Source organism: Balaenoptera musculus, chromosome 20, assembly GCF_009873245.2.
Source record: "Balaenoptera musculus isolate JJ_BM4_2016_0621 chromosome 20, mBalMus1.pri.v3, whole genome shotgun sequence".
NCBI classification, from domain to species: Eukaryota; Metazoa; Chordata; class Mammalia; order Artiodactyla; family Balaenopteridae; genus Balaenoptera; species Balaenoptera musculus.
Genome location: NC_045804.1, coordinates 20027733 through 20052471, shown reverse-complemented (window position 1 = coordinate 20052471; position 24739 = coordinate 20027733). Strand labels below are relative to the sequence as shown.

At 37.4% G+C, this 24739-nt stretch overlaps 3 protein-coding genes across 3 annotated transcripts; all 3 read left to right on the top strand.

Annotated features, from left to right (window-relative positions):
- The first annotated feature begins 7266 nt into the window (after positions 1 to 7266).
- On the top strand, positions 7267 to 7563 carry LOC118886369 (keratin-associated protein 3-3). The gene has a single exon (XM_036835991.1). It carries the CDS (start codon positions 7267 to 7269, stop codon positions 7561 to 7563), a length of 297 nt encoding a protein of 98 aa, XP_036691886.1.
- Positions 7564 to 13048: 5485 nt separating this feature from the next.
- On the top strand, positions 13049 to 13997 carry LOC118886367 (keratin-associated protein 3-3-like). The gene has a single exon (XM_036835990.1). It carries the CDS (start codon positions 13336 to 13338, stop codon positions 13630 to 13632), a length of 297 nt encoding a protein of 98 aa, XP_036691885.1. The 5' UTR covers positions 13049 to 13335; the 3' UTR covers positions 13633 to 13997.
- A 3814-nt stretch (positions 13998 to 17811) lies between these two features.
- Positions 17812 to 21509, top strand: KRT40 (keratin 40). Its single transcript, XM_036836728.1, is given in 6 exon segments — positions 17812 to 18258; positions 19228 to 19310; positions 19577 to 19733; positions 20673 to 20887; positions 21405 to 21451; positions 21454 to 21509. Coding segments are annotated over 6 exon segments (1005 nt in total).
- Positions 21510 to 24739: the final 3230 nt, after the last annotated feature.

The following is a 24739-nucleotide window of genomic DNA, read 5'->3' as shown; positions in this document are numbered from 1 at the left end:
TCTAAAATCACTTTCAGTTTGAACATTCTGTGGCTCTAGATCATGCAGAAGCATTTTAAGTAACAAATACTCCATGCCACTAATCAACCCCATCTCACCATATTACTTTTACCTCTTTCAGTCATAATAGCTAACGTTTGGTGAATACATCCTGGGCACTCTCATATGTGCTGTACGTACATTATCTCACTTATCCCTAACAAAAAAACTAACAAGTCACCACCATTATTTTCCCCACTTTATAGGTGAGAAAACTGAGATGGAGAAAGTTACTTGCAAAAGTAACATAGATAGTGACAGAGGAGCTCTCTGAATTCAGAGTCCTTCCTCTTACCGCCGCACCAAAGCATCTGCCTCTTCTGCAAACAACAACATGCCCAAGAGAAATATGATCACACATGGCTGTCTTTACCCAGGAGAAAGCATATGCTACTTGACAATACCTACTCTATTACCCCTCTAGATTGTCTATTTGGTTGTAGAGGGTAACAGCTTTCTCTGTGGTGCTTAGAGCTTAAGACAAAATGAGTGCACACAATGAGCCTAGGAAAAACTGTTTATGTTTCTAAGGTGAAAACAAATCATGTTTTTTGAAAGTCAAACTTTAAACACTGATGAGAAACATCAGCACAGGAAAAATATTGACTGGCTCATTAAGCCTGCATTGAAATGCAGAATGTTTGTCAACTCAGACACATTTCCAATTTTCTAATGAGTTTCAATGACCTATTTTAAGATAAAACAAACTACCCTTAAAGGTTGTTTATCCTTGAGAATAGAATAGAAAACCAAGTCATGTCATTTTTCTTTCAGATTGTTCCTGGCCTCCAGGCCCTTCTTTCTATCTTCATGGACTCTAGCCTAATTTAGACTCTGATCACCACACCCCTGATCACAGCCAGTCTCCTAGTTGACCTTGAGTCATGTATTCCATGACTCTCCCTCCACACAAACTATATCTCTGTCAGAATAGGCTTTTATCTGTCTACAAATATTGGTTAAATTGAGTTACTCAAAACACTTGGATGACTCACTATTTTTGTTTTTACTGAATCAAGTCTAAATTCTTCAGTGTGGCTCTTAAGACCCTCAATAACCTGGTACAATCATTTTCACCAATTATTACTTTGCTACGAATCTTGGGGCAACATGAATTCTATACTCTAGTCAGAGCAATGGCCCCTATTCAATGGTCAAGTGAGTGGTCTCTGAAACCAGACTGTCTTGGTTTAAATGGTACTTCCATCACTCACTAGTTATGTGTTCTTGGTCATGCCATTTAATTTCCCTATGCCTCAGGTTTCTTAACTGTTAAGTAAGATTAAAGACAGTACATGCCCTGCAAAATTTCTGACCAGTACACCACAAAACTGTCCAGATTGTGAAAAACCAGGAAAGACTGAGAAATTATCACAGACCAGAGGAGACTAAGGAGACGTGATGACTAAATGGGTCCTGGAACAGAAAAAGGACATTAGTGGGGAAACTGGTAACATCTGAATAATGTCTGAAGTTTAATTAGTAGTGATGTACCAGTGTTGGCTTCTTAATTTTGACAAATGCACAATGATATTGTAAGGTGTTATCATTAAGGGAACTTGAGTGAGGGATATACAGGAATGCTATACTCTCTTTGCAACATTTCTGTAAATCCAAAATTATTCAAAAATAAAAAGCTAATTTTAAAAAAGTATATACCTCCTAAAACTGTAGTGAATATTAAATTAATTAAAACATGTTCAGCCCTTAGAATAGTGTGTACTGACTCTCAACCTCTAATCCACCTTTTAATACTCTGTGATGCTGGGATGAGGACTGTTTCTCCTTTGGCTGGTTTTCTACTAGATTCCACCAATAGAGTGCACTAGGATAAGACCATATGCCCTGAGGAAGAAAGAAGGGTCTTGTTGCTCCAGCAACAGTCCCTCATCCGGCAGCAGCACTGGGTTGTCTTTTCCAGCTTCTTTTCACTCTTCAAAAAACAACATCATTTAGCTTCCTCAGAAATACCAGCATCAGCAAGGGAGTGACTCCCCACCTCCCTCCCACAGAGGTCCAAGCCCCGGCCCCACGGGACCTCTCCTCTGAGCTTCTGAGTTAAGAGCACCAGCTGAGCAACACCTGGGGTCTGAGCCCAGCTCTGCAGGACCACTCTTCCAAGCTCCTAGGTCCAGTCATCACGAACCTCTTCTCTTCATTCGCAGCCCTCTAGCTGGTAGCTGCTTCTTGTGTTTGTAACCATTTTTTTTTTTTTCTTTTTAAGTCCTCCCATACCTATTTAACCAATTCCCTATCTTAAGATTCTCTCTGTTGAAATACCTCTCGTGAGGGTGTTTTAGTTCACTTGTTTTCCTGACTAAACTAGATACAGAAACATTCCATAAATGCTGATTGTCATTATTTTCCAAACTTCCTTACGTATTTATTCCATGTGTTCCAGCCTTCAGAATCCACCTCATGATCCAGGCTCTATGCTAGGTAACAGAGAAACCAGGAAAAATGAGACATAGTTCCTGCTTTGCAGATTACATTCTAGTAACGAGAACCAGCATGTATACAAAAAATGCAGCAAAGTTATTTGGGTGGATATGGGGTGCCATGGAGGCACAAAGGATGGCATGACCAGTTCTGCTATGGCCATGAAGAGAGTAGGGACAGAATAGTGTCTTAGAACTCATTTTTTTCCTTGTCCCAAATGCACTTACCTCTTTTCTAAGTGTTTCTCATCAAAACAGCTTAATCCAAATCCTCCATGAAGATGTCTGGTCCTTTCAGCTCTGTTTCATCGTATTTCCTCTTGTGCAAATTCTCACAGTCCCTGGAAGAGACACTGCCATTTATTAGAGAACTCTACGGTACCACGCACAATGCTGAATAATTTGCATAAGTAATTCTCAACCTTTAACTTTTGCAATAAGACCATAGCAGGTGATTATTATTTTTCCCAAAATTTGTAGTTGAGAAAACTAAAGCCCAGAACGTTTAATAACTTGATCTAGGTCTCACAACATGTAAGTTATCATCAGGATTCAAAACTATCTCTGAAGCTCTTTTATTTCCCTGCCATGTACTTAATTATATGTTGTTTGAATCATATGTAAAGGGATTTCTAGTCTTTTCCATCAGACCACATACTCCTTGAGGACAGGCAGTCTTCAGAATGTGTTAGAGATTCAATAAATACTTGACTTATAACAAGTGGGTTTGTTGATCAGCCTCCTTTACTCTAGTTACATACTAGTTTTAGCCATGTCATGTTAACACTATAACTGAAGTAAAATGGAAGGGAATTTTTAAAGGTACCTGTCTGTTTGATAGACGGTGATTATCAGCTTAAGCGGTGGTTTTGAAAAATGGAATGGGCAGGTTGGCAGTTTGGTTTTCTTTTAAAAAAAGAACTTTTCATGCTGTTTTGCAAAGAGAGCCAAATTCATTTTTCAGGCTATATATAGTCTCATGAACCTATGTTTTAATATGTTCTGACTTCTGGCTAAGAAACTGATGTCCTTTCTAAAATTGAGAACTTACTTATGTTTATACATAATTGCATATGTAGATAATGTAGTGGATCAGTATAGAAAATCATCTAGCAGACTCTGAACTTTTCAATCAAGATCATGTTACATATCTTTGATATTCCTTTATTTTCTCAAATCCATGAAAAGATAGCAAGGTGAATCTGCTGGAAAAAAACATGTCACAGGTTTTGACTTCTCAAATATATCCAGGGCACACATTTTGAGAGGGATCATTTCTTACTTCTCAGGGAAATCACTTTTAATTCTTCACACTCAGCAGGGATCACTTGTAAGAACACAATCTGGTTGGTAAAAAAGAGGAAAGTCAGGGTAGCTTCTGATGTATTTACCTGTGATTGAATAAGTGGAGAACCTACATCAACACCATTTTGAAACTGCAACAGGAACAAGTTTGAATGTAGCAACACAACGAAATAAAACTGAAGGAGTGCTCATCCCATGGCTGATAAATAAGTTAGTGAGTTATTTGTATGGGATTATACAAACAACAACAAGGAAACATTCTGATGGACGGAAGCCATGTTCCTTGAGATGGGTGGCTGTAAAAGACTCACAGAGGACAACTTTGTAGAAGAAAACCTTCCTTTGCAACAAAAGTCTACCTGATCCACTGTCTCTATGTCTTCCTGTGAGTCTTGTCTCCAAGGATGCTGCAGTGTGCCCACCGGCCCTGCCACCACCACCTGCTCCTCTGACATGTGCTGTCAATGTGGACTCTGCTTGCCCAGCACCTGCCCACATGAGATCAGCCTCTTTCAGCCCACCTGCTGTGACACCTGCCCCCCACCCTGCTGTGTGCCTGACTCCTGCGTGCCATCATGTTGGCTGCTCAATAGCTGCCACCCTACTCCAAACCTGAGCGGGATCTCTGTCACAACCTGCATCCAGCCCTGTGAGGGTGAAGCAGAACCCTGCTAGCTAAAGATATCTCAACGAGCTTGCCCACATTGCCCTAAGGGACTGCAATAGTCATTAAGAGCTGCCCAGCAAATAGCCTTTAATAAGAAGCTCTGGAAAAAAAATGTTCTGACCCTGTGCCTTCAGTTTTGCAGAAGTGTTCTCTCTATGTTTTGAACAATGATTTCAAATTAGAAGTGGAAAAAATGCTATCATGGACCTCCTTACTTTAAATAAACACCACTCTTCCCCAAACCATGTACTGTCTCAATGTTTAATGCCATAATTACCTGACTCTTGACACATGCATGCATCATAAACCTATAAATATGTCCAGCAGAATTACACTTTCTGATGACATCAACATAAATCTCATAGTCAAGAAGAGGCCTCACAAGGATATGTAAATACATGAAGAAAATTGCCTGGATAATAAAATATATTAAACTCTAAGCTTAGAATTATTTTAAATTCCAAGGTCAGCACCTACTTTTAAGTTTAATTTTTTTCCCTGCCTCTGTAACTCACATACATCTTTAAAGAGGCTGAGAAACTGGCAATTAGAGATCAACAAACTCACAGAAGGAACCCCAAACATTGAGCTGAGCCACATTTTTTCATTGTCTCGTTTAGGTGAAGCTTGGAATGTAAAACTTTTTTTTGTTTTAATTAACTATTTTATTATTTATTTATTTTTGGCTGTGTTGGGTCTTCATTGCTGTGCATCAGCCATCTCTAGTTGCGGCGAACGGCGGCTACTCTTGTTGCAGTGCACGGGCTTCTCCTTGTGGTGGCTTCTCTTGTTGCAGAGCATGGACTCTAGGCTCGCAAGCTTCAGTAGTTGTGGCACGCAGGCTCAGTAGTTGTGGCTTGCGGGCTCTAGAGCTCAGGCTCAGTAGCTGTGGGGCATGGGCTTAGTTGCTCTGCGGCATGCGGGATCTTCCCAGCCCAGGGCTTGAACCGGTGTCCCCTGCATTGGCAGGTGGATTCTTAACCACTGTGCCACCAGGGAAGTCCCTGTAAAACTGTTTTGAACTGTAAAACACTTCACAAATGAAATAAGTCACTCTGATTTGTAAAGTTTTATATTATTATAAGGGGCTACTCTAAAAATAAATACATAACTTTTTTCATTCTTATCTGTTATTTAATACAATTCAGTAGATATTTATCAAATGTCTATGTTCCAGGCATTGCCCCAAGTGCTTGACAGAGACAAAGAAGATTAAGACGCAATTCCCACTTTCAAGGAGTTTGCATTGGAGTAAGGAAGACACATATAAATGAGAAACTGTAATATATACCAGAATAAAACAAGACTTAGATGAAAAGATAGGCAGCACACTTTGTGAGAGCAGAGAAAAGAATGAAAACATCTAGAAGAACCCCCTAAAATTTCTTCATGAAGGATGTTCAAGCTAGTGCTTGAGGGATGAGTAGGATTTGAGAAGTAGCAAATTGGGGTTTTTGTTTTTAGCTAGCTTTCTTCTCTTTTAAGCAGGCTAGACTGGTCTTCCCTAAGGTCCCCTCAGAGACAACAGATTCTGTACTCTGCGTTTATTCAACAACCTTTTGCTAGCCAACGAATTATGTAATTTAGACTCCACTATCCGAATAATTTTGCGCTGCTCATGGGGAAGTATGTGGAAATGCTGGAATCATAGCATATTACACATTAGAGATTATTTGGTTCAACTTCCTCATCTGCCAACCTGCAGTAAGGCAAATCAAGGCCAACTGAGCTGAAGAATGTGTATAAGGCATTCCTCAAAGGAATTTACAACCTAACTGAAGATCTAGGATATGAAAACAAGTAAACATACAAAGTAGGGAGTTAAGTCAGTGCAAAAAAACATGATTTCTATGAATGTCACAGTGCTAAATAACAATGGATCACAACCCCTTCCAGAACCCACTGTGATTTTGTGAATCTTATGATTCTTCTTTCCTGTTTCATCTTATTTTAAAGTAAATAATTCCTGTGAAAATGAATGAATACTGAAGTGATTTTCTTTTAATGGTATATTTAACAAAAAAAAATCAACTGGGTAGATCTTTCCTTCCAGTGAATTTACACTCTGACTCACTACAACATTGGTACAACTTTGAGAATAGAGACTGTTTAAAAAACAAAAAACAAAAAAAACCACCCCTAAACCCATAGAGTAATACAACCTTTGGAAACTCACTATAGATTTATCAAAAATAATGAAAAGCGTTTCATCTTATTCCATTCTGTCTGTCACCTTGCTTGCGCAATAGAAACTGAATTATATCATCAATAAATAAGCATCAACAAATATAACTGAGATGCATAAAGTTATAAGCAACATTCATCTGTAAGTTGCCATGTCTTTGTTGAGCCAATTAATCATTTGAGCTGCATATTCTGAAGTTAGCCATTAAAAATCATATTATGTTATGCATATTATCTAAAACTAAGGGGGGAAAAATGAGAAGAATTTATCCTCTGAAACTATAGCTGAATTGTCACTTAGACTAATTATTCATAATTCATGTAAGATTTGGCATTCCAGGACCCTGTGAAGATAAAATGTGATCATCTTATGACAAAAATGACCAATCAATGAGTCAAACGCATGATTAATTTAATAAGGGCAGGAACTCTTAATGGACAAGTAAATAAGAAACTAATTAGAGAACCTTAGTGGAAACGGGTAGCATAAACAAAAAAGGGAGGAAGCCTTCTGATTGGACCAACACCCAATGAGGAGAGTATAAAAGAGCCCCAAAGTGAGAGAAGATATTTAATCCTAGAAACCTCATCTTTCTCTCCAAGAAACCAAGAGTAAACCAGATTCCCAACGCCATGGCTTGCTGTGCTCCCCACTGCTGCAGCGTCCCCACCGGCCCTGCCACCACCGTCTGCTCCTCTGACAAATTCTGTCGGTGCGGAGTCTGCCTACCCAGCACCTGCCCACACACGGTTTGGTTACTGGGGCCAACCTGCTGTGACAACTGCCCTCCACCCTGCCACATTCCTCAGCCCTGTGTGCCCACCTGCTTCCTGCTCCACTCTGCCCAGCCCACCCCAGGCCTGGAAAACATCAACCTCACAACCTTCGTTCAGCCCTGCTGTGAGCCCTGCATCCCAAGCTGCTGCTGACCGATGGCTGCCTCGCTCAGTACCTGGCAATAACACAGAAGCTATCTATTCAGCATTCACTTGCCTCAGTAGTTTATCAAATATTGAGGTAGACCAGATGGCGTAGATATGGAAAACCTACTTTTCATCTCAATGGAAAGAAAATCAAGAAATTTTTATGGTTATTTGGCTAACTGTTTGATTCATTTGGGCAGGTGAATGTCATCTATTATCAAAATAGTATTGAAATCTATAAGACTTCAAACTGTATTTTCTTGGTCATGTTGCTTCTTGCATGCCATTTCTTGTATTGGGCATCTTCATAGAGGAAAAATATCTTGATGGGTTATCCAATAAACTTTATTTCTGTGGCAAGTTGTGTTCTTCGTTTATGTTAGAGTTTTTGGTATATTTCTTTCATTAAAAAAAAAGGTAAAGGAAAGATAATTATTTTCTTTAAAAAAAGAAGCTCTTAGAGGGATAACTAAAACTAGCTTACTAACATGGCTTGCTAACTTTAAATTGCTTATCTTTTATGTTCACCTTCTCTTCTCCTCCTCAGACAAATACAATTTGGGAGTGAGCCAGCATTTATTTACCTGCAATTTGCCAGGTAAATCACATGTATTAATTCATGTAACCCTTAAAACAGCATAATAGGAAAATGAAGCTTTAAGAGCGATTCAACATTCTCAAAGCCACAAAGTTTAGTTACTAAGAAAACCAGGACTGAGCTCCTTGTATATCTGTTTGGCTTTAAAGCCCAATTCTTTCTACCACATCACAGAGCCTCCAATGCTAATAGAGACAGAAGCTTAATGAACACAGTTATGACATTAACTAAAACTATGCAAGAGAAATAAAAATATAAGAACCTTTAACAAAATCATCCCCTCCAATTGTAATAGAAAAAGATATAATGGCTCATAGATTAAAAGTGTCAGGTATTCAATTCTAAGATCTGGGTCATTTAGTGGACTTACCATTTTGACTACATTTCCCCTTGGAGAGAACTTAAAGTGGTCAATTCTAGTAGTAGGGCACTAGGAATATATCTCTACCTGCCACAATACTACCCCAGTAATGAATAGAATGCCAATATTTTCCAGATGATAGTGTGAGATCCAGAGCCAAAGCCTGATTAAACATGGTTTAATCTACTACTTAATTTTACTTCATTTTACAAAACTACTTAATTTTTTTCTTGTGCAGATTATTTTTTCCAGCCTTAGATTACATATATATAAATATAAATATATCTTAAAATAGATAATATATAAGTATATATTATATATTTATATATGAATACATATATACGTATAATACATATGTCAAAATCCGAAAAAGCATTGAGCTAAAACCGAAAGAATGCGTGTGAAAAAGAAAAAGAGAGCAAGGAAGAGGAGAAGCAAATGCCTTGAAATAAACATGTTCTTAAATGTCCTCAGTTTGCCTATCAGTCTCTTCAGAGAAGGATTTCTCAGAGGATCCCACAGGCTTGTTAGTAGCTCAGCTCTGAATGAACAGAACTTAGAAGCCATGGAGTAAGAAGATGGAACACAACCTAGGATACAGTCGACAAGGGATTTAGTCCATTAACTCATTCACTTGGCCAATATTTCTTGCATGCCTCTCCCATGCCAGGCTCCAAATCCATACCAAGAGTATAAACATTAAAGAAATGTTATTACCTAAAGTGCCCTCAAGTTTCTCTCAAATCTCGTGAAGGAGACAAATTATTATAATCACAGAGTATGTGTTCTATGTATGTTGTATGAACATAATTATAATGCCTTGTGATTTCTGCTGTGACAGAGATGTGAGCAGTATGCCAGGCAAGCACACAGACAGGGTAACTAAAAACCCAGATTTATTTAGTGAGTCAGTGTTAGGGTGAGGGACAGTTATGGAAAGCCTTCGAGCTATCCAAGCTAAGCATTAAAAGGTGATGAAGCAGAAGAGGTAAAGAGAAGCTCTTCCAGACAGAACAGCAGCTTACTAACTCATGGATGCTTTAAAGATGGGAGAGACTGAGGCCAGGGAGAGAGAAGAAATCCAAAGACCCTGAGGTGGGACCCCCCAGCAGGGGTGTTCAGGCTGAACCCTTGAAGCAATGAGAGATTTCAAACAAGAGACTAACAACCATATTTTACTTCTATCTCTTTTTATTATCAATCTTTATATCTTCATTGTCCAGATACCCCCACTGACCATAGAAACGTGTAATTAAAACTGGGCAAGTTCTAGACTCAGAGACATAGAGAACAGACTTATGGTCGCCAAGAGGAAGGGGGGTGGGAGAGGGAAGGACTGGGAGTTTGGGATTAGCAGATGTAAACTATTATATATAAGATGGATAAACAACAAGATCCTGGGGGGAAGGGTGGGGGAAAGGGATACTTAGGGAGTTTGGGATTGACATGTACACACTGCTGTATTTAAAATGGATAACCAACAAGGACCTACTGTATAGCACAAGGAACTCTGCTCAATATTGTAACAACCTAAATGGGAAAAGCATTTGAAAAAGAATAGATACATGTACATGTATAACTGAATCACTTTGCTGTACACCTGAAACTATCACAACATTGTTAATCAACTCTACTCCAATATAAAATTAAAAGTTAAAAAAAAGGTCCTACTGTATAGCACAGGGAACTATATTCAATTTCCTGAGATAAACCATAATGGAAAAGAATATAAAAAAAAGAATGTCTCTGTGTATGACTGAGTCACATTGCTTTACAGCAGAGATTGCCACAACATTGTAAATCAACTAGACTTCAAAGAAAAAACTGAACTAGCTCTTGTGTGTGTGTGTGTGTGTGTGTGTGTGTGTAAATTTTCAGCACTTTGAAAATCTACCATCTCATCAAGAATCATCACGTTTTTCCTGCACTTGCTTAAAGAAAAAAGGTACCCTTTGTTTCTAAAAATAAATATGCTTAATATCTCTGACACATTCTTTAAATTTGCATTTTAAACCACATGAAAGGTAGCTTAATCCCAAAATGTCCTATATTTAGCTTTTGACAAGTCAACCACCAGGCCATCTAAGGCAAATTATCTCACCTCTCTAGGACTCATGATCCTAATTAATAAAAAAGGAGAGTTATCCCCAGGTCTCTTAGACCATTGCAGAGAAGATAAATTCTAATAAAGCACTACAGGTCTTTTCAATAAAAGAAATGAGTTTATTCATAAACTTGGCATTTTACAACTGTTTCTAATCTGTAACCTAAAGTCTTATTTCTAGTTATAGAAACATAATATTCCACACAGAATAGTAACAATTCCTTTTCCTTATAAGGTTGACTCAAAATAATATGCTTTCTAAATAAGAGATTGATATTTTTCTGCCATGAAATTCTAACTGTGAGAGTCTGCAAACCCCTTTATAATGCTTTTCTTAAAATGTCAAAATAATTTTCTTAATAATCAGCGCTGAGTAAAAGGGTGAGCAATTTGGCAGGTATTCACTCAATGATCAATCTAGGGGAAATCCAGGGACACCAGCAAATATCACGAACCCTTTCTTCCAAGCAGAGCCATAGAGAATTTCTTTAAATTTGAAATTTATTAATTTCCGTGCCAGTCATTTTCTCTAACTGTAGGTGAGAACTTTTAGGTAAATGTTTGCCATTTCCAGTAAGGTTGCTCTTTTACTTACTTTCTTCCCCTTCTTCTTCCCCTAAGTTTGACCTGCAACTTGCTTGGATAATGATGGTAATAATTTATCTTTGTGTAGCACTTTATGATTGTCTATGTACTTTAATCCATTTTTATCTCATGCGAGCCTCACAATAATCTTCAGAGTGGAAGAATGTAGATATAATTACCCTTATTTTACAGAGGAGAAAGATGAGGCTCCAAAAAGTTAATTGCTTGCCATAGCAAGAAAGTTAGCCAACAGTACTGGGACCAGTAAAGAACTCTTGTAACTCTTAATGTGGTCCTATTGAATCCACATCCCCTCCAGAAAAAATCACACAGACTTTCCCATCATGCACTGAGATTCAGGTAGACTTAAAGGAAGAGAGAAGAACCATGGCTTGAAGGATGAGTGAGTCACAGTTGAGTGGAAATGCTTTGAGTCGTCAGGGTGACCCCGGACAGGAGCCCACTCTCTGTTCCCTCTCATATGCTGAACTATGCTTGAAGTCTAAATGGTCTACTGGAGCTAGAATCCACGTCTTTCCTACCACAGCTACATTTCATCTGGGGAGAAAATGTACTACTTTGGGAAAAAAAACGTGAACAAAATCAATTGTGGACATATTAGCTTAGGTCCCTAACTTCACTTTCCATTGGTAGCGATATTAGTATCATGGTGTTGTTATTCTTTTACTTAGCATGTAGACATAAGCTAAAAGTTCAACTTTCCCACACTCAGCAGAAAAAGAAACAAAGCAAGCCAGTTCTCAATAGAAAGATAAATGTCCTTATGAAAGAATGTTTTAACCTAACAGTTATGAAAGAAATGTAAATACTACAACAATGAAATTTCATTTTCCACCCACCAAATTGGCAAACACTTTAAAAATAAAATATCTAGCAAAAGTGTAGGGAAACAGGAATTCTCAAGCACAGCTGGTGGGAATATGTAAACAAAAAAAATGGGTAAATAGAACCATTCTGGAAAGCCGTATGGCAATGAATATCAAAGGCCTTAAAATATCATTAATTAACATTTGCATCAATAATTCTACCTAATAATTAGCCCTGTTTCTGAAATGATAAGAAATGTGCATAAAGATTTACATACACAGTTGTTACTCTTGCCACAATTATCACAGGGAAAAGTTGCAAATAGCTTAAATGATTAATAATATGAGATTTTTAAGCAACTTAGAAGTAAATTATATGATGAACGCTAGGAAATGTTAAAAATGACATTATCAAATATACTTAAGAATACAAGATAATGAAAATGTATATGTTTAAGTGAAAATGCAAGTTATAGAACCGTATGTACAATGTGATTCCAGTGATGTAATAAAATGACAAACAAATGTATGAAAAGTGACTAGAGGGACATATGTAAACATTAACAGAGAATTTCTCTTGATGATAAGATTATGGATAATTTGTTTTCTTTATACTTTTCTATATAGTCCAAATTTTTAATGAATATGTATTATAATATTTTATGATAAAAATGGAATAATAGCATATCTCTCCATATCAATGTAAGTTTGATCTTCAAAAGTCTGAAAACTAAACTAATACAATGTTACATGTCAATTATATGTCAATTAAAAATTAGTTAATTTTTTTAAAGTTCCCAAAGCTAAACGAGAGTTACTAAAATGAAGTGCTCTTTAAAACAAGAATAGTTCATCAGATCAATTGGTAACAGATAAAGGTAAAGAGAATAAAAACTGACCAGCGACCAGCGCTAGCGAAAAGACCTACATACTACAGGTGTACTGTCATGCATATTCCCCTCCAGGGCTGGTGGAATTATAGTAGCAGAAGCCTTAGGTGATACCTCATAAAGCTTGTGTTCCAGTGACAAATAGCAAGAGTAATCAGTTCAGATTTAGCAAGGAACTCAAATAAAGGTTAATTAGGAAGATAAAGACTCTTTACAAGCATCTAAATGTCAAACCAATCAAAAGGATAATGGGTACATTAACATAAACAAGAACCAGGAAAGAAGCCCTCTGGTTGGACCAACACCCATTGGAGAGGGTATATAAGAGCCCCAGAGCAAGAGGAGACATTCACACCTCAGGAGCCTCATCTTTCTTTAAGCCAAACCAATAAAAACCACAGATTCCCAACGCCATGGCTTGCTGCGCTCCCTACTGCTGCAGCGTCCCCACCGGCCCTGCCACCACCGTCTGCTCCTCTGACAAATTCTGTCGGTGCGGAGTCTGCCTACCCAGCACCTGCCCACACACGGTTTGGTTACTGGGGCCAACCTGCTGTGACAACTGCCCTCCACCCTGCCACATTCCTCAGCCCTGTGTGCCCACCTGCTTCCTGCTCCACTCTGCCCAGCCCACCCCAGGCCTGGAAAGCATCAACCTCACAACCTTCATTCAGCCCTGCTGTGAGCCCTGCATCCCGAAGTGCTACTGACTGACGGCTGCCTCGCTCAGTGCCTGACATGGGAAGAGTCAACCCAGAAGTGTTCACCTGTTTCAGTACCTGCAACTAATTGGCTCTGCTTTCGAAGTTGGAACAAGGAGGGCGCTATCACTGACAACCCCCGCAAAAAAGAAACCGAGAGACTTTCAAGGTCCATGTAGCGGATATCAGTAAACAAGGACAGTTGGAATAGGTGGATGTCTAATACGTTTCCCAAAGTTGTTCAGTTCCTTCATTTTAAAGTGTATCTTTCTTTGGGTGCTTTGGGAATTCTGTTTCCAGTCTTGAAAGGTATCTTTCTGGAAATTGAGGCACTTCTTCATGATTATCCTAATAAATTTTACGTCTCTGGCATAGCACAAATGTCTACAATTACTTCTGTTTATTTTTATTAATCCATTAAATGAGTTTCTTAATTCCAAAGGTCAGCACTTTAAGAAACAGAGAACATCTGCAAAACTGAAAAGGGTGGCAGTACAGACAAATATTTCTTGCTTTTGTTGTTCTTGTTGTTTTAAGAAAACTAAATGGCCTTGCATATAAAATGGTCCAATTGGGACTTCCCTGGCAGTCCAGTGGTTAAGACTTAGCCTTCCAATGCAGGGGGTGTGGGTTCAATCCCTGGTTGGGGAGATAAGATCCCACATGCCTCGCTGCCAAAAATCCAAAACATAAAACAGAAGCAATATTGTAACAAATTCAATAAAGACTTTAAAAATGGTCCACATCAAAAAAAAAATCTTTAAAAAAAAATAAACCACAAAAAAATGGTCCAGTATATCAGCATAATTTCCCTGACTTGTCCTCCCCCTAAAATGGTTTAAGGTAGGCTGGGAAATACTGAATATGATCCAAAGACCAAACATGATCTAATATATCAACTAATCCAGATGCCTGATCTATTTGTGCAAAAAGATAATAACAATAATATCATTCATTCAATAAACATATTAAATACCTGTTATGTACCCTGTATTTTACTAACACTGCTAAAAATGAGCTGAAGGTGAGGTCTGGAAGGTGAGGCAGATACACACACAATACCCACTCACTCCCTCATACAATTAATAACTATTTACTGAATGCCAGGCTTTATATAATAATAAAAATATAAGTGCTCTACCAGTAGCATTAGTCAAGTGCTATAGTACCACAAAATTGAGAAAAATTAGGAAATTAAGATTGATACCCCAGTGATAAAGAGAATAAAGACATAATCAAAGGTAAATTGACTGGAGCTGGAGATCAAAAGAATATGGAAAAGAAGATGTAGTCAAAGATAGATTAGGTAGTGGTGTTATGTCACCAACTGAACATGGGAGCAGAGACGGAGGAGAGAATTAAAAAAGGAAATACTGAGTTCTGCTCTAGACAAGTCAAGACACAAGTGGCAAATCTAAATGAAGTTTAGGCAGCTAGAATTTGCACAATAGTGTTCTAGAAGGAAGAAGATGTATGCGGGGAAGTGCAGAAGTCTGAGTAAAAGATCTTGTCAAGTACTTGCAGAAGGCTGGGTTGCATGCACACAGGATGAAATTCCATGAAGTTAGCATAGAGTGGCTGCTGGGGGATAAACAGCTGAATGGACATACCAAAAGTCATTCAATACTAACAGACTTTGAATTTCCAGCCTATCCAGAGTGGGAAAACTCTGAGTACCTTAGGCATTCAACTGATATTCCAGAAGAACACCCCAAAAGAGTAAGGATCACAGCCTTGAGTAAAGAACACACCAAATTATTCCTGCCCTGGAAAAACCTAAAATCAAGCCTGAGAAGATCAAGAGGATCTTCCAGTGATTTAACTTCCTGTCAGAACAAAACTCAACACTTAAAACTCTGCAACATAATTGATATTTCCTAAAATATATCATCTAAAAGGGACAGCATATAATTTAAAATTTCCAGACATGTGAAGAAGCAGGAAAATCTCATCTATAATCAAGAGAAAAAGCAGCCAATAAAAATAAGTCCATAGATACATAGATGTTAGAATTAGCAGACAACAATCTTAAAACAGATATTATAAATATTTTCATGGATTTAAAGGGAAAGATGAACAATATGTGAAAGAAAGAGTGGACAAGATGAGGAATCTCACCAGAAAAAGTGAAATTTTAAAATTCTGCTTAATAAATAATAAATTAAATTTAAATTATTTAAATTAAGTAAGAGAGAAGCAAATGAAAATTCTAGAACTAAAGAGTATAGTCAAAAATTCAATAGATGTCCTTAATATCATAATAGAAACGGCTAGTTAAATAATAATCTAGTAATAATCAAAATAATCTTAAAATAGAACAAAATTATCAATGTTAGTTGAAACCAACTAACTAATGTTTTAGTTAAAACTAAAACATTGAGAAAACTAAAAAGAAGAAAAATGAACAGAACCTGAGCTTCTAGGACAGTATCAAGTGGTCAAACATACATGAAATTGGAGTTCAAGAATGATAGGAGAGAGAAAGTGGGCAGAAAAATTGGGCGGAGGGGAAGCTGAAAATTTTCCAAATTTAGTGATATATTTTATTAACCAATAAATTCAAGAATCTCAACAAATCCCAAGCAGGATAAATATAACTTAAACACACACACACACACACACACACACCCCATCTAGATATATCATAGTCAAACTGCTGAATTAACAAAAATTAATAGAATATCTTTTAAAAGATGAGGGGGAAATACACATTAAAAAGAGGGTAGCAAACAGAAACAGAATGTCTAATTTGTATTCAGTTAAGAACTTTTAGCCAAAGTGTTAAAGGATAAAGAGAATTACTAAAATCAAAACCAACTCTGCTCAATGAATAATAAATCCTAAGAGACTATTCTAATCCATGTATCTAAAGTCTCCAGGTTTGGTTTTAGTTGTTTGTTTGTTTTTCCATTATCAGCTATCTAAGGAAGTAGTGCTGAGAGTTAGAAAAAAAAATCATTTATTCTGAATCATGAAAACTTTAACTTTGTCAGAATAATGGGGTTTTTTTCCCCATAAATATCTTAAAGATTCTGCAGACAGTTTGTTCTGTACACTTTTTTAATGAAATAAATACCACAATTAAAGCCAGGAAAAGTGAAAGTTGGAGATAAAATTTAAGAGAGAATCCAAAAAACTTATATCTCAAATCCCTATCCATTCAGTACTGCACCAGGGATTTTATCCAATGGAACTGCTGGAACCTATACTATAGAATTTTATTCCCAACTTCCAGTATTTTTAATTTTCATGAAATTGGCCCTTCAAAATTAAATAAGTAAGAAAATAAGAGAAAACAGTTTCCATGCCCCAGAAGAAAAGCCTTCTGTAGCTTCTTGCCCTTACTCTGAAGTGTCATAAATGAGGGTTTAGTTTCCTGAGAGACTAAAAGATTATAACACAATTTGCATTTCATTCTTATTAGAGATACAGGTAAAAAATAGTATCCCTGATATAAAAATGAGGCATAGGAAATGTGGAGAAAGCAAGTTTCAGGAAATCAAAAATCCCAAGTCCATGTCTTGAGAATCGATTTCTATTTTGGCCTAGAGGGCAAAAATGATGCCCATCAGTTATGTAAAGTGACTTTTCAATTTGCACACAGGCAGGTATGGTTCATACACACACACTTGAAACCAAGTACACACCTCACTCCACCATGCGAGCACAAAAAGCATCGCAAAGATTGCTAATCGCACAGAACACTTTTATGGTGGTGGCACAAACAAATAAATGACATTTAAATGAGTTGCAATATTAATTTTAAAAGAGACATAAACAGTTTTCAATGCACAGGATCAAAATCTGCAGGAATGTTATTTTCCTCATGTGTAATCAGTTGTATCTACTATTACTGATTGGCCAAATTTTCTTTTTTTCCTTATTCTGTCAAAAGGACAATGCTTCCTACGAAGATTTTCTGAAACTAGTATTTTATCCTATTGGCACATGGAGATTGTGTCCTTATTTAGTAACCTGAAGTTATGCCTCTTTTATGAGGCATAAAACTCTTCTTCAGCAAAAAGCAACACTAATGAACGTTCATATGAAAACTGGCACCAGAAAACATCCGGTGCCTTCTGTAAATAGCCATTTGAGGGGCTCTATAAAAGTCTCAGGAAGGAATGAAACTTCTGAAGGCAGGCAGTCAGAGTTTTGCAATTAGTCTTGTCCTTCACTTCTGATAGGATGGCTTCTGACTATTCCTCCACTTGCTGCTCTTCTGAGTCGGGTGTCAGGGTTTCTGATTGGGCACTCGCTTCAACCTGTTCCGTGGAAACCACTTGTCTCCCCAGTGCCTGTGCTACATCCAGATGCCAGGCCCCCAGTTTCCTATCGAGGTCTCGCGTGCCAACTGGGTGCCTCGCGCCGTGCTGCTTTGCTGGGAGTTGTAATGTTCCGTGCTCGGTGGGGAACTGTGCCTGGTGTGAGGATGGCATGTTCAACAGCAACGAGAAGGAGACGATGCAGTTTCTGAATGACAGACTCGCCAAATATCTGGAGAAGGTGCGGGGGCTGGAGGAGATGAATGCGGAGCTGGAATGCAGGATCCGAGAACAGTGTGAAGAGGATGTCCCCTTGGTGTGCCCTGATTATCAGTGTTACTTCGACACCATTGAAGATATCCAGCAAAAGGTCTAGTATCTCATTGCCCGAATGTTTCACCTTCCCAGTCTGTGATGCACTTTATCTTTATACTGCAAGAGGCTGCTCTATGGAAGGAAACCAGGTAAAGGTGAGGGACTTCCCAGAGGTAATGTGATGTAGAGGAAAGGGCACTGGACAAAAGGTTAGCAAACATCAACACTAGCCCCTGTGCTGCCACTAATTAGTAAGTGACCATAATAAACTCATTTACCTCTGAATTTACCTTTATCAGCTAGAGAATGAGGAAAAACTGTGTTATATCTATAATTACTTCTGTATGCAACATGGTACGTGTACATTATTTTTAACATAGATATTGAAATGTCATTTTTTTCCACGTCACTTTATTTTTTAAAATTAATTTTTATTGGAGTATAGTTGCTTTATAATGTTGTGTTAGTTTCTACTGTACAGCAAAATGAATCAGCTATACATATATCCCCTCTTTTTTGGATTTCCTTCCCATTTAGGTCACCACAGTGCATTAAGTAGAGTTCTCTGTGCTATACAGTATGTTCTCATTAGCTATCTATTTTATACGTAGTATCAATAGTGTATATGTGTCAATAAAAGCTTTTTAAATGTCATCTTTTTAATCATATAATTTTACCTAGTAATTATGTCCTTTTCTTACTGATGAATTTTTATTATCATGGATACGGATATAGTCATAATACAAACTACCTCTGGAGAAAAACCGGAGTTCGATGGCCAAGGAATATTGCAAAATGTCTTAGGTCATTAAAAAAACTAAACCTTTTTATTGCTCTATTTTGTCTATAAATTGGCACTCCTTTTTTCTTCATGAAGTGACATGGTTAATAAAAGCAGGCTGAAAGCTATTTTATATTTTCTTATAAAGACTTTTAAAAGATAAACAATGGCATAGCTGTTAACCATGTACATATGTGGGTTTCTTTCAAAGAACCATTTATGACATAATAACTTACTTCCCAGATCTCGTGTACAAAGGCAGAGAATTCTAGAGTTGCTGTACAGCTTGACAACTGCAAACTGGCTGCCGATGACTTCAGGTCAAAGTAAGTTTAATTTGAATTTGAAAACAGTTTATGGTGCCTCTTTCTCTCCTTCTCTCACCTACCTACACACACACATCACAAGTATTCTCTATATAATATTTTTCAAGCTAAGAATGCTCACAAAACTTGAATTTTTCATGATTTGGGGTGTCGAAGAAATTAAGGCATGTGGGTTCCTTGAGGTCATGTGTCACATCTGTGTGCCCCAGCACTTTGCGCAGTGTCCTGCAGAGTAAGCGTCGGCTATATCTCTTTTGCTGTGAAAGGTACGAGTCTGAACTGGCTCTTCGCCAGCTGGTAGAGAATGACATCAGTGGCCTGCGTGGGATCCTGGGTGAGCCAACCCTGTGCAAATCCAATCTGGAGGCCCACGCGGATTCTCTGAAGGATGATCTCCTTTGCCTTAAGAAAAACCATGAAGAGGTGAGGAAAATGGCAAAATCACTGAAGGGATCTAAGAGTGACAAAGTTAAACTGGTAGAGCTCATGTTGTGTATATAAATGGAACTTGGGTAGATGTTGCTTAACGTGGAATAAAATTACTCTAGGCAGTCTGATCATTCTGGTGTGTCTCTGAATGTAAATATGAAATGACCACTGGACAGTGCCAGATGGAGGAACCAAACCCTTCACCTGCCATTACTTTTGGGGAGGAGACAACTCCACAAATGGCTTTCCTGGATGCTTTATGCTACTCCTAACTCTAATCCAATTCATAAGGTATGAAAATCAGGCTGATAATCACAGCACCACTGTGTGTGCCACATCAGGTCCTATAGAGAATACCTGGGTGAATAATAGCTGAGCATTCATCTTGCAAGAGGCACAATGCTAATTTAAGCCTCACAATAACCTTATGGGGTAAATCCCTTTACTGACCCCATTATACAGATGAGGAAAACTGAGAGATTAAGTAATAGGAGGTCATGCAATTTTTAAGCAGCAAAAGTGGAAGCTGAATCCAAGTGGTTCAATCCCAGAACCTCTTCTCTTAACCACACTAGGACCCTGGAGCACATATACATTTCCTCTCAAATGCTTTTGATCCTCTGTAGGCTACACAGTATGTTTCAGGTTGCAGTGGTCATAGTGGTAATGATAACACTTACTACCCTTAAATTTTTTCCAGACCCTGTTTTAGACACTTTATATATATTTACTCATTTAACCCTCCCAAACATCCTATGAGATAGGTACTTTTCATTCCTCATTTTTTATAGAGTAAAACTGAGGCTCAGAGAAGCTAGGTAATTTTCCCAAAGTCACACTGGAAAAAAAGGATAGAGCAAGGTTGAAAAACAGGCCATCTAGCACCAGAGACTGTGTTACAACAGCTTTTTTTACACTCTTTTCCTTCTGCAGACAGAATCTCTGGAATGCACCGTGGCAGAAACCGAGGCCCAGTACAGCTCCCAGCTGGCCCACATACGGTGCCTGACTGATAATGTGGAGAAGCAGCTGGCCGAGATCCGCTGCGATCTCGAACGGCAGAACCAGGAGTAGGAGGTGCTGCTGGACACCAAGGCCCGGCTGGAGTGTGAGATCAACACACACTGGGGGCTGCTGGAGAGCGAGGACTGCAGACAAGTTCCACACAATTACTCTCAAAATCCCCCAGAGTCACAAAGAGACTCATGTAAGACAATCCTGTTTCCCCAAGATCTGGCCAAGGTCAAACCTCCTTAATGTGTTAAAAGATCTTCTTAAAGAGTGACGAAAAGCAGCGAGGCTAATCACATGACAATAGAAATGTTCAAAATATTCCAAAGTTCTAAAGCAAAAAAAATATTACATATGACATTTCAAGCTGGGAGTCTCCCTTTGTTCCTGTCTTCCATTAAAGGAAACTCAAGAACACGCATAAGATGGCATTTGCCAAGTGAAGAAAATACATAAAACTTATTCAACTGTTAATGCTTCAGTGAGCATGAAGTGACAATTCTGGGTCCAGGGATAAAATAGGCTTCAGTCAAATGTTACTCTGCAAAGAGTGTTCTTCAGAACATAATTTGCTGGGCAAATTTTAGCAGATTTTTTTCTGAGTTGACATTTTATCCAGCTTCCCCATATTAAGCTTAGTTAAAAACGGATTTTCCACAGGCTTCCCTGTAACCCATGTTCTGCAACAAGCATGTCAAACAACACTGTGAGCCACGCTTGGCAAACATAATTTGAACAATGGAAAACTGCTGTACATGAAGGTTAAACACCCAGCACGGCAGATGGAGGAATGGAAGCCAGCAGCGTCCTGGAAAGGAGATGGCGCTTCAATCAGGGACATCCGAACTTGAAACTCAAGTCAAGAAGGCTTTCATATTCTAAATTTCTCCTCTAAGCATCCACAATGTATTTATGTTTTATCATTTCCTCTTCTGCTTGCTTATTTGTGATATCCTAGGAGTTTATAAAGCTTTCTTGCTGATCTCCAAATAAAATGTTTTCATTCCTTTAGCATGGTAAATACAGCCTTGTAGCTTATTACTGTCTTTTTTTAAAATTTCAGCTTTATTGAGGTATAATTGACAAATAAAATTGTAAGATATTTAAAGTATACATCTTAGTGATTTAAGTTTTGTATTTGGGGATCTTGTTTAAGAAACCTTTCCCCATCCTAAGTCACAAAGATATTCTCCTGCTTCTTCTTCCATTAGCCTCATTGTTTTACATTTCTATTTGTAACTTTAAGCTATCTGAAGTTTACCTTTGTATTTAGTGTAAGGTAGGGATTTAACTTAATTTTTCATCATACTGTAAACCAGTTTTATCAACACACTTTCTAAGCAATCTATTCTTTCCTCATGAAGATGGCTTTGCCACCTTTGTGGTGCTGCCTTTCTTGTACATCAAGTTCTATATACAATCATCTGTTACTGGACATTTAGGATATAAGAATAAATATTCTCACACATTTAAACAGCAAAGTAGAGAATTTCCAGAAAGATGAAGTAGATGTATATTTCCCCATTCCTCTTCTTAAGTATGGCTAAAAATCCTAGAAATCACATATAAAAACAAATAAAAGCAGACTCTGGAATGTGGAAGAAGCCAAACCAACTAGAGTCCTTGATATACAAGGAACAACAGATGAGTTCCCTGGGGTTTCTTTTTGCCTCATATATCCTGGAGTTGGAAACTAGAGAAACCAACAACCCAGAAACACCAGCTGGCGCAGACAGAAAAAAAAAATGCTCTAAGAAGAGGAGAGTAAAGGGAGGTAAACAGAGGTAAGATTTGTATAGTTCACTTGAACTGATAAAACGTCAAGCCCAGTAGACCATGATAAGTTATATATGTATAATACAACACCTAGAGCAACTACTTAAAAAGATATGCAAAGAAATACACTTTAAAACATTATAGATAAATCAAAATAGAATTCTAAAATGTATTCAAGTAACCTACAGGAAGGCAGGAAAAAGAAAGAAAAATGAAAGGAAAAAAACAGGGAATAAACAGAAAACAAAAAATAAAATGTAGACTTAAGCCCTACCATATCAATTACAGCAAATGGAAATGATCTGAATACACCAATTAAAAGGCAGAGATTGGCATAAGGAATAAAAAAGCATGACACAATTATATACTTTCAACAAGAAGCTCACTTCAAATATAATGATATAGGTAGGTTGAAAGTGATACAAATGAAATTATTTACGAAACAGAAACAGACTCACAGACCTAGAGAACGAACTTATGGTTACCAGGGGGGAAGGGAGGATGGAGGGATAGATTGGGAGTTTGGGATTGACACACATACACTCCTATATTTAAAACAGATAACAAACAAGAACCTACTGTATAGCACAGGAAACTCTGCTCAATATTCTGTAATAACCTAAATGGGAAAAGAATTTGAAAAATAATAGATACATGTATATGTATAACTGAATCACTTTGTTGTACACCTGAAATTAACCAACACTATTAATCAACAATACTCTAATATAAAATAAAAATTAAAAATTAAAAAATTAAAAAATATAAAAAATTAAAAAGAAAGTAAAGGGATTGAAAACAAAACAAAATACATGATTATTCATAGAAGCTTTATTTGTAATAGTCAACAACTGCAAACAACGAAAATGTTCTCAAGATCTCAAGGTCATTATGCTGAGTGAAAAAAGGCAGTCTCGGTCATATACTGTATGATTTGACACACTTGAAATGACAAAATTATAGAGATGGAGAACAAATTAGATATAGCATGAAGGAGATCTTTGTGGTGGTTGAACTGTTGCACATCTTGATTACAGTTGTGGTTACATTAATCTGCACATGTGGAAAAAATTATATAGAACTAAACAAATGCATTGTATCAATGCCAACTTCCTGATTTTACAACTGTACAACAGTTGAGTAAGATATAACCATTGGAGAAAACTAGGGTACATGGAACCTCTCTATACTATCTTTACAACTTACTGTGAATCTATTGTTTTAAAATTTAAGAGGTTTTTTAAAACACAGTAGAAAGCTGAAGGAAAGTTCTTCTTTTCACTTTTTTATTTCTATTTTTTCGAGCACTAAGAAATAAAGCACCTAATAATAGTTAATACACGGTAGGTTTAAAGAAAAACCAAGTTTGAGACCTAAAATTTTATGCTAGATGTTTTTACATAGCACTCTCCTGATTTAACAACAACAAAAAAGTAGTGAAAATACTCAAAATAAACTAGTGGAAGTTTATTTGTTCTCTGAATCTATGAGTCTGTTTTCATTTTGAGTTTTTTGTTTGTTTGTTTGTTTGTTTTGTTTTTTATATTCAACATATAAGTGAGATCATATGGTGTTTGTCTTTCTCTGACTTATTTCACTGAGCATAATACACTCTAGATACATCCATGTTGTCACAAATGGCAAGATTTCATTTTTTTATGGCTGAGCATTCCATCTTCTTTATCCATTCATCTATCAATGGACACTTAAGTTGCTTCTGTATCTTGGCTATTGTAAATAATGCTGCAATGAAGATGTGATTGCATATATCTTTTTTAGTTAGTGTTTTTGTTTTCTTCAGGTAAATACTCAGAAGTGAAATATCTGGATCACAGGGCATTTTATTTTTAATCTTTTGAGGAACCTCCATACTGTTTTCCATAGTGGCTGCACCAATTTATATTTGTCCACAACCCTTTTCTCCACATCCTCACCAACACTTGTTATTTGTTGTTTTTCTGATGATAGGCATTCTGACAGGTGTGAGGTGGTATCTCATTATGATTTTGATTCACATTTCCTTGATGATTAGTGATGTTGAGAATTTTTTCATGTGTCTGTTGGCCATCTGTATGTCTTCTTTGGAAAACTGTCAATTCAGGTCCTCTGCCCATGTTTGATTGGGTTGATAGGGGTTTTTTTGATGTTGACTTGTCTGAGTTCTTTGCATATTTTGAATATTAACCCCTTATCAGATATATCATTTGAAAATC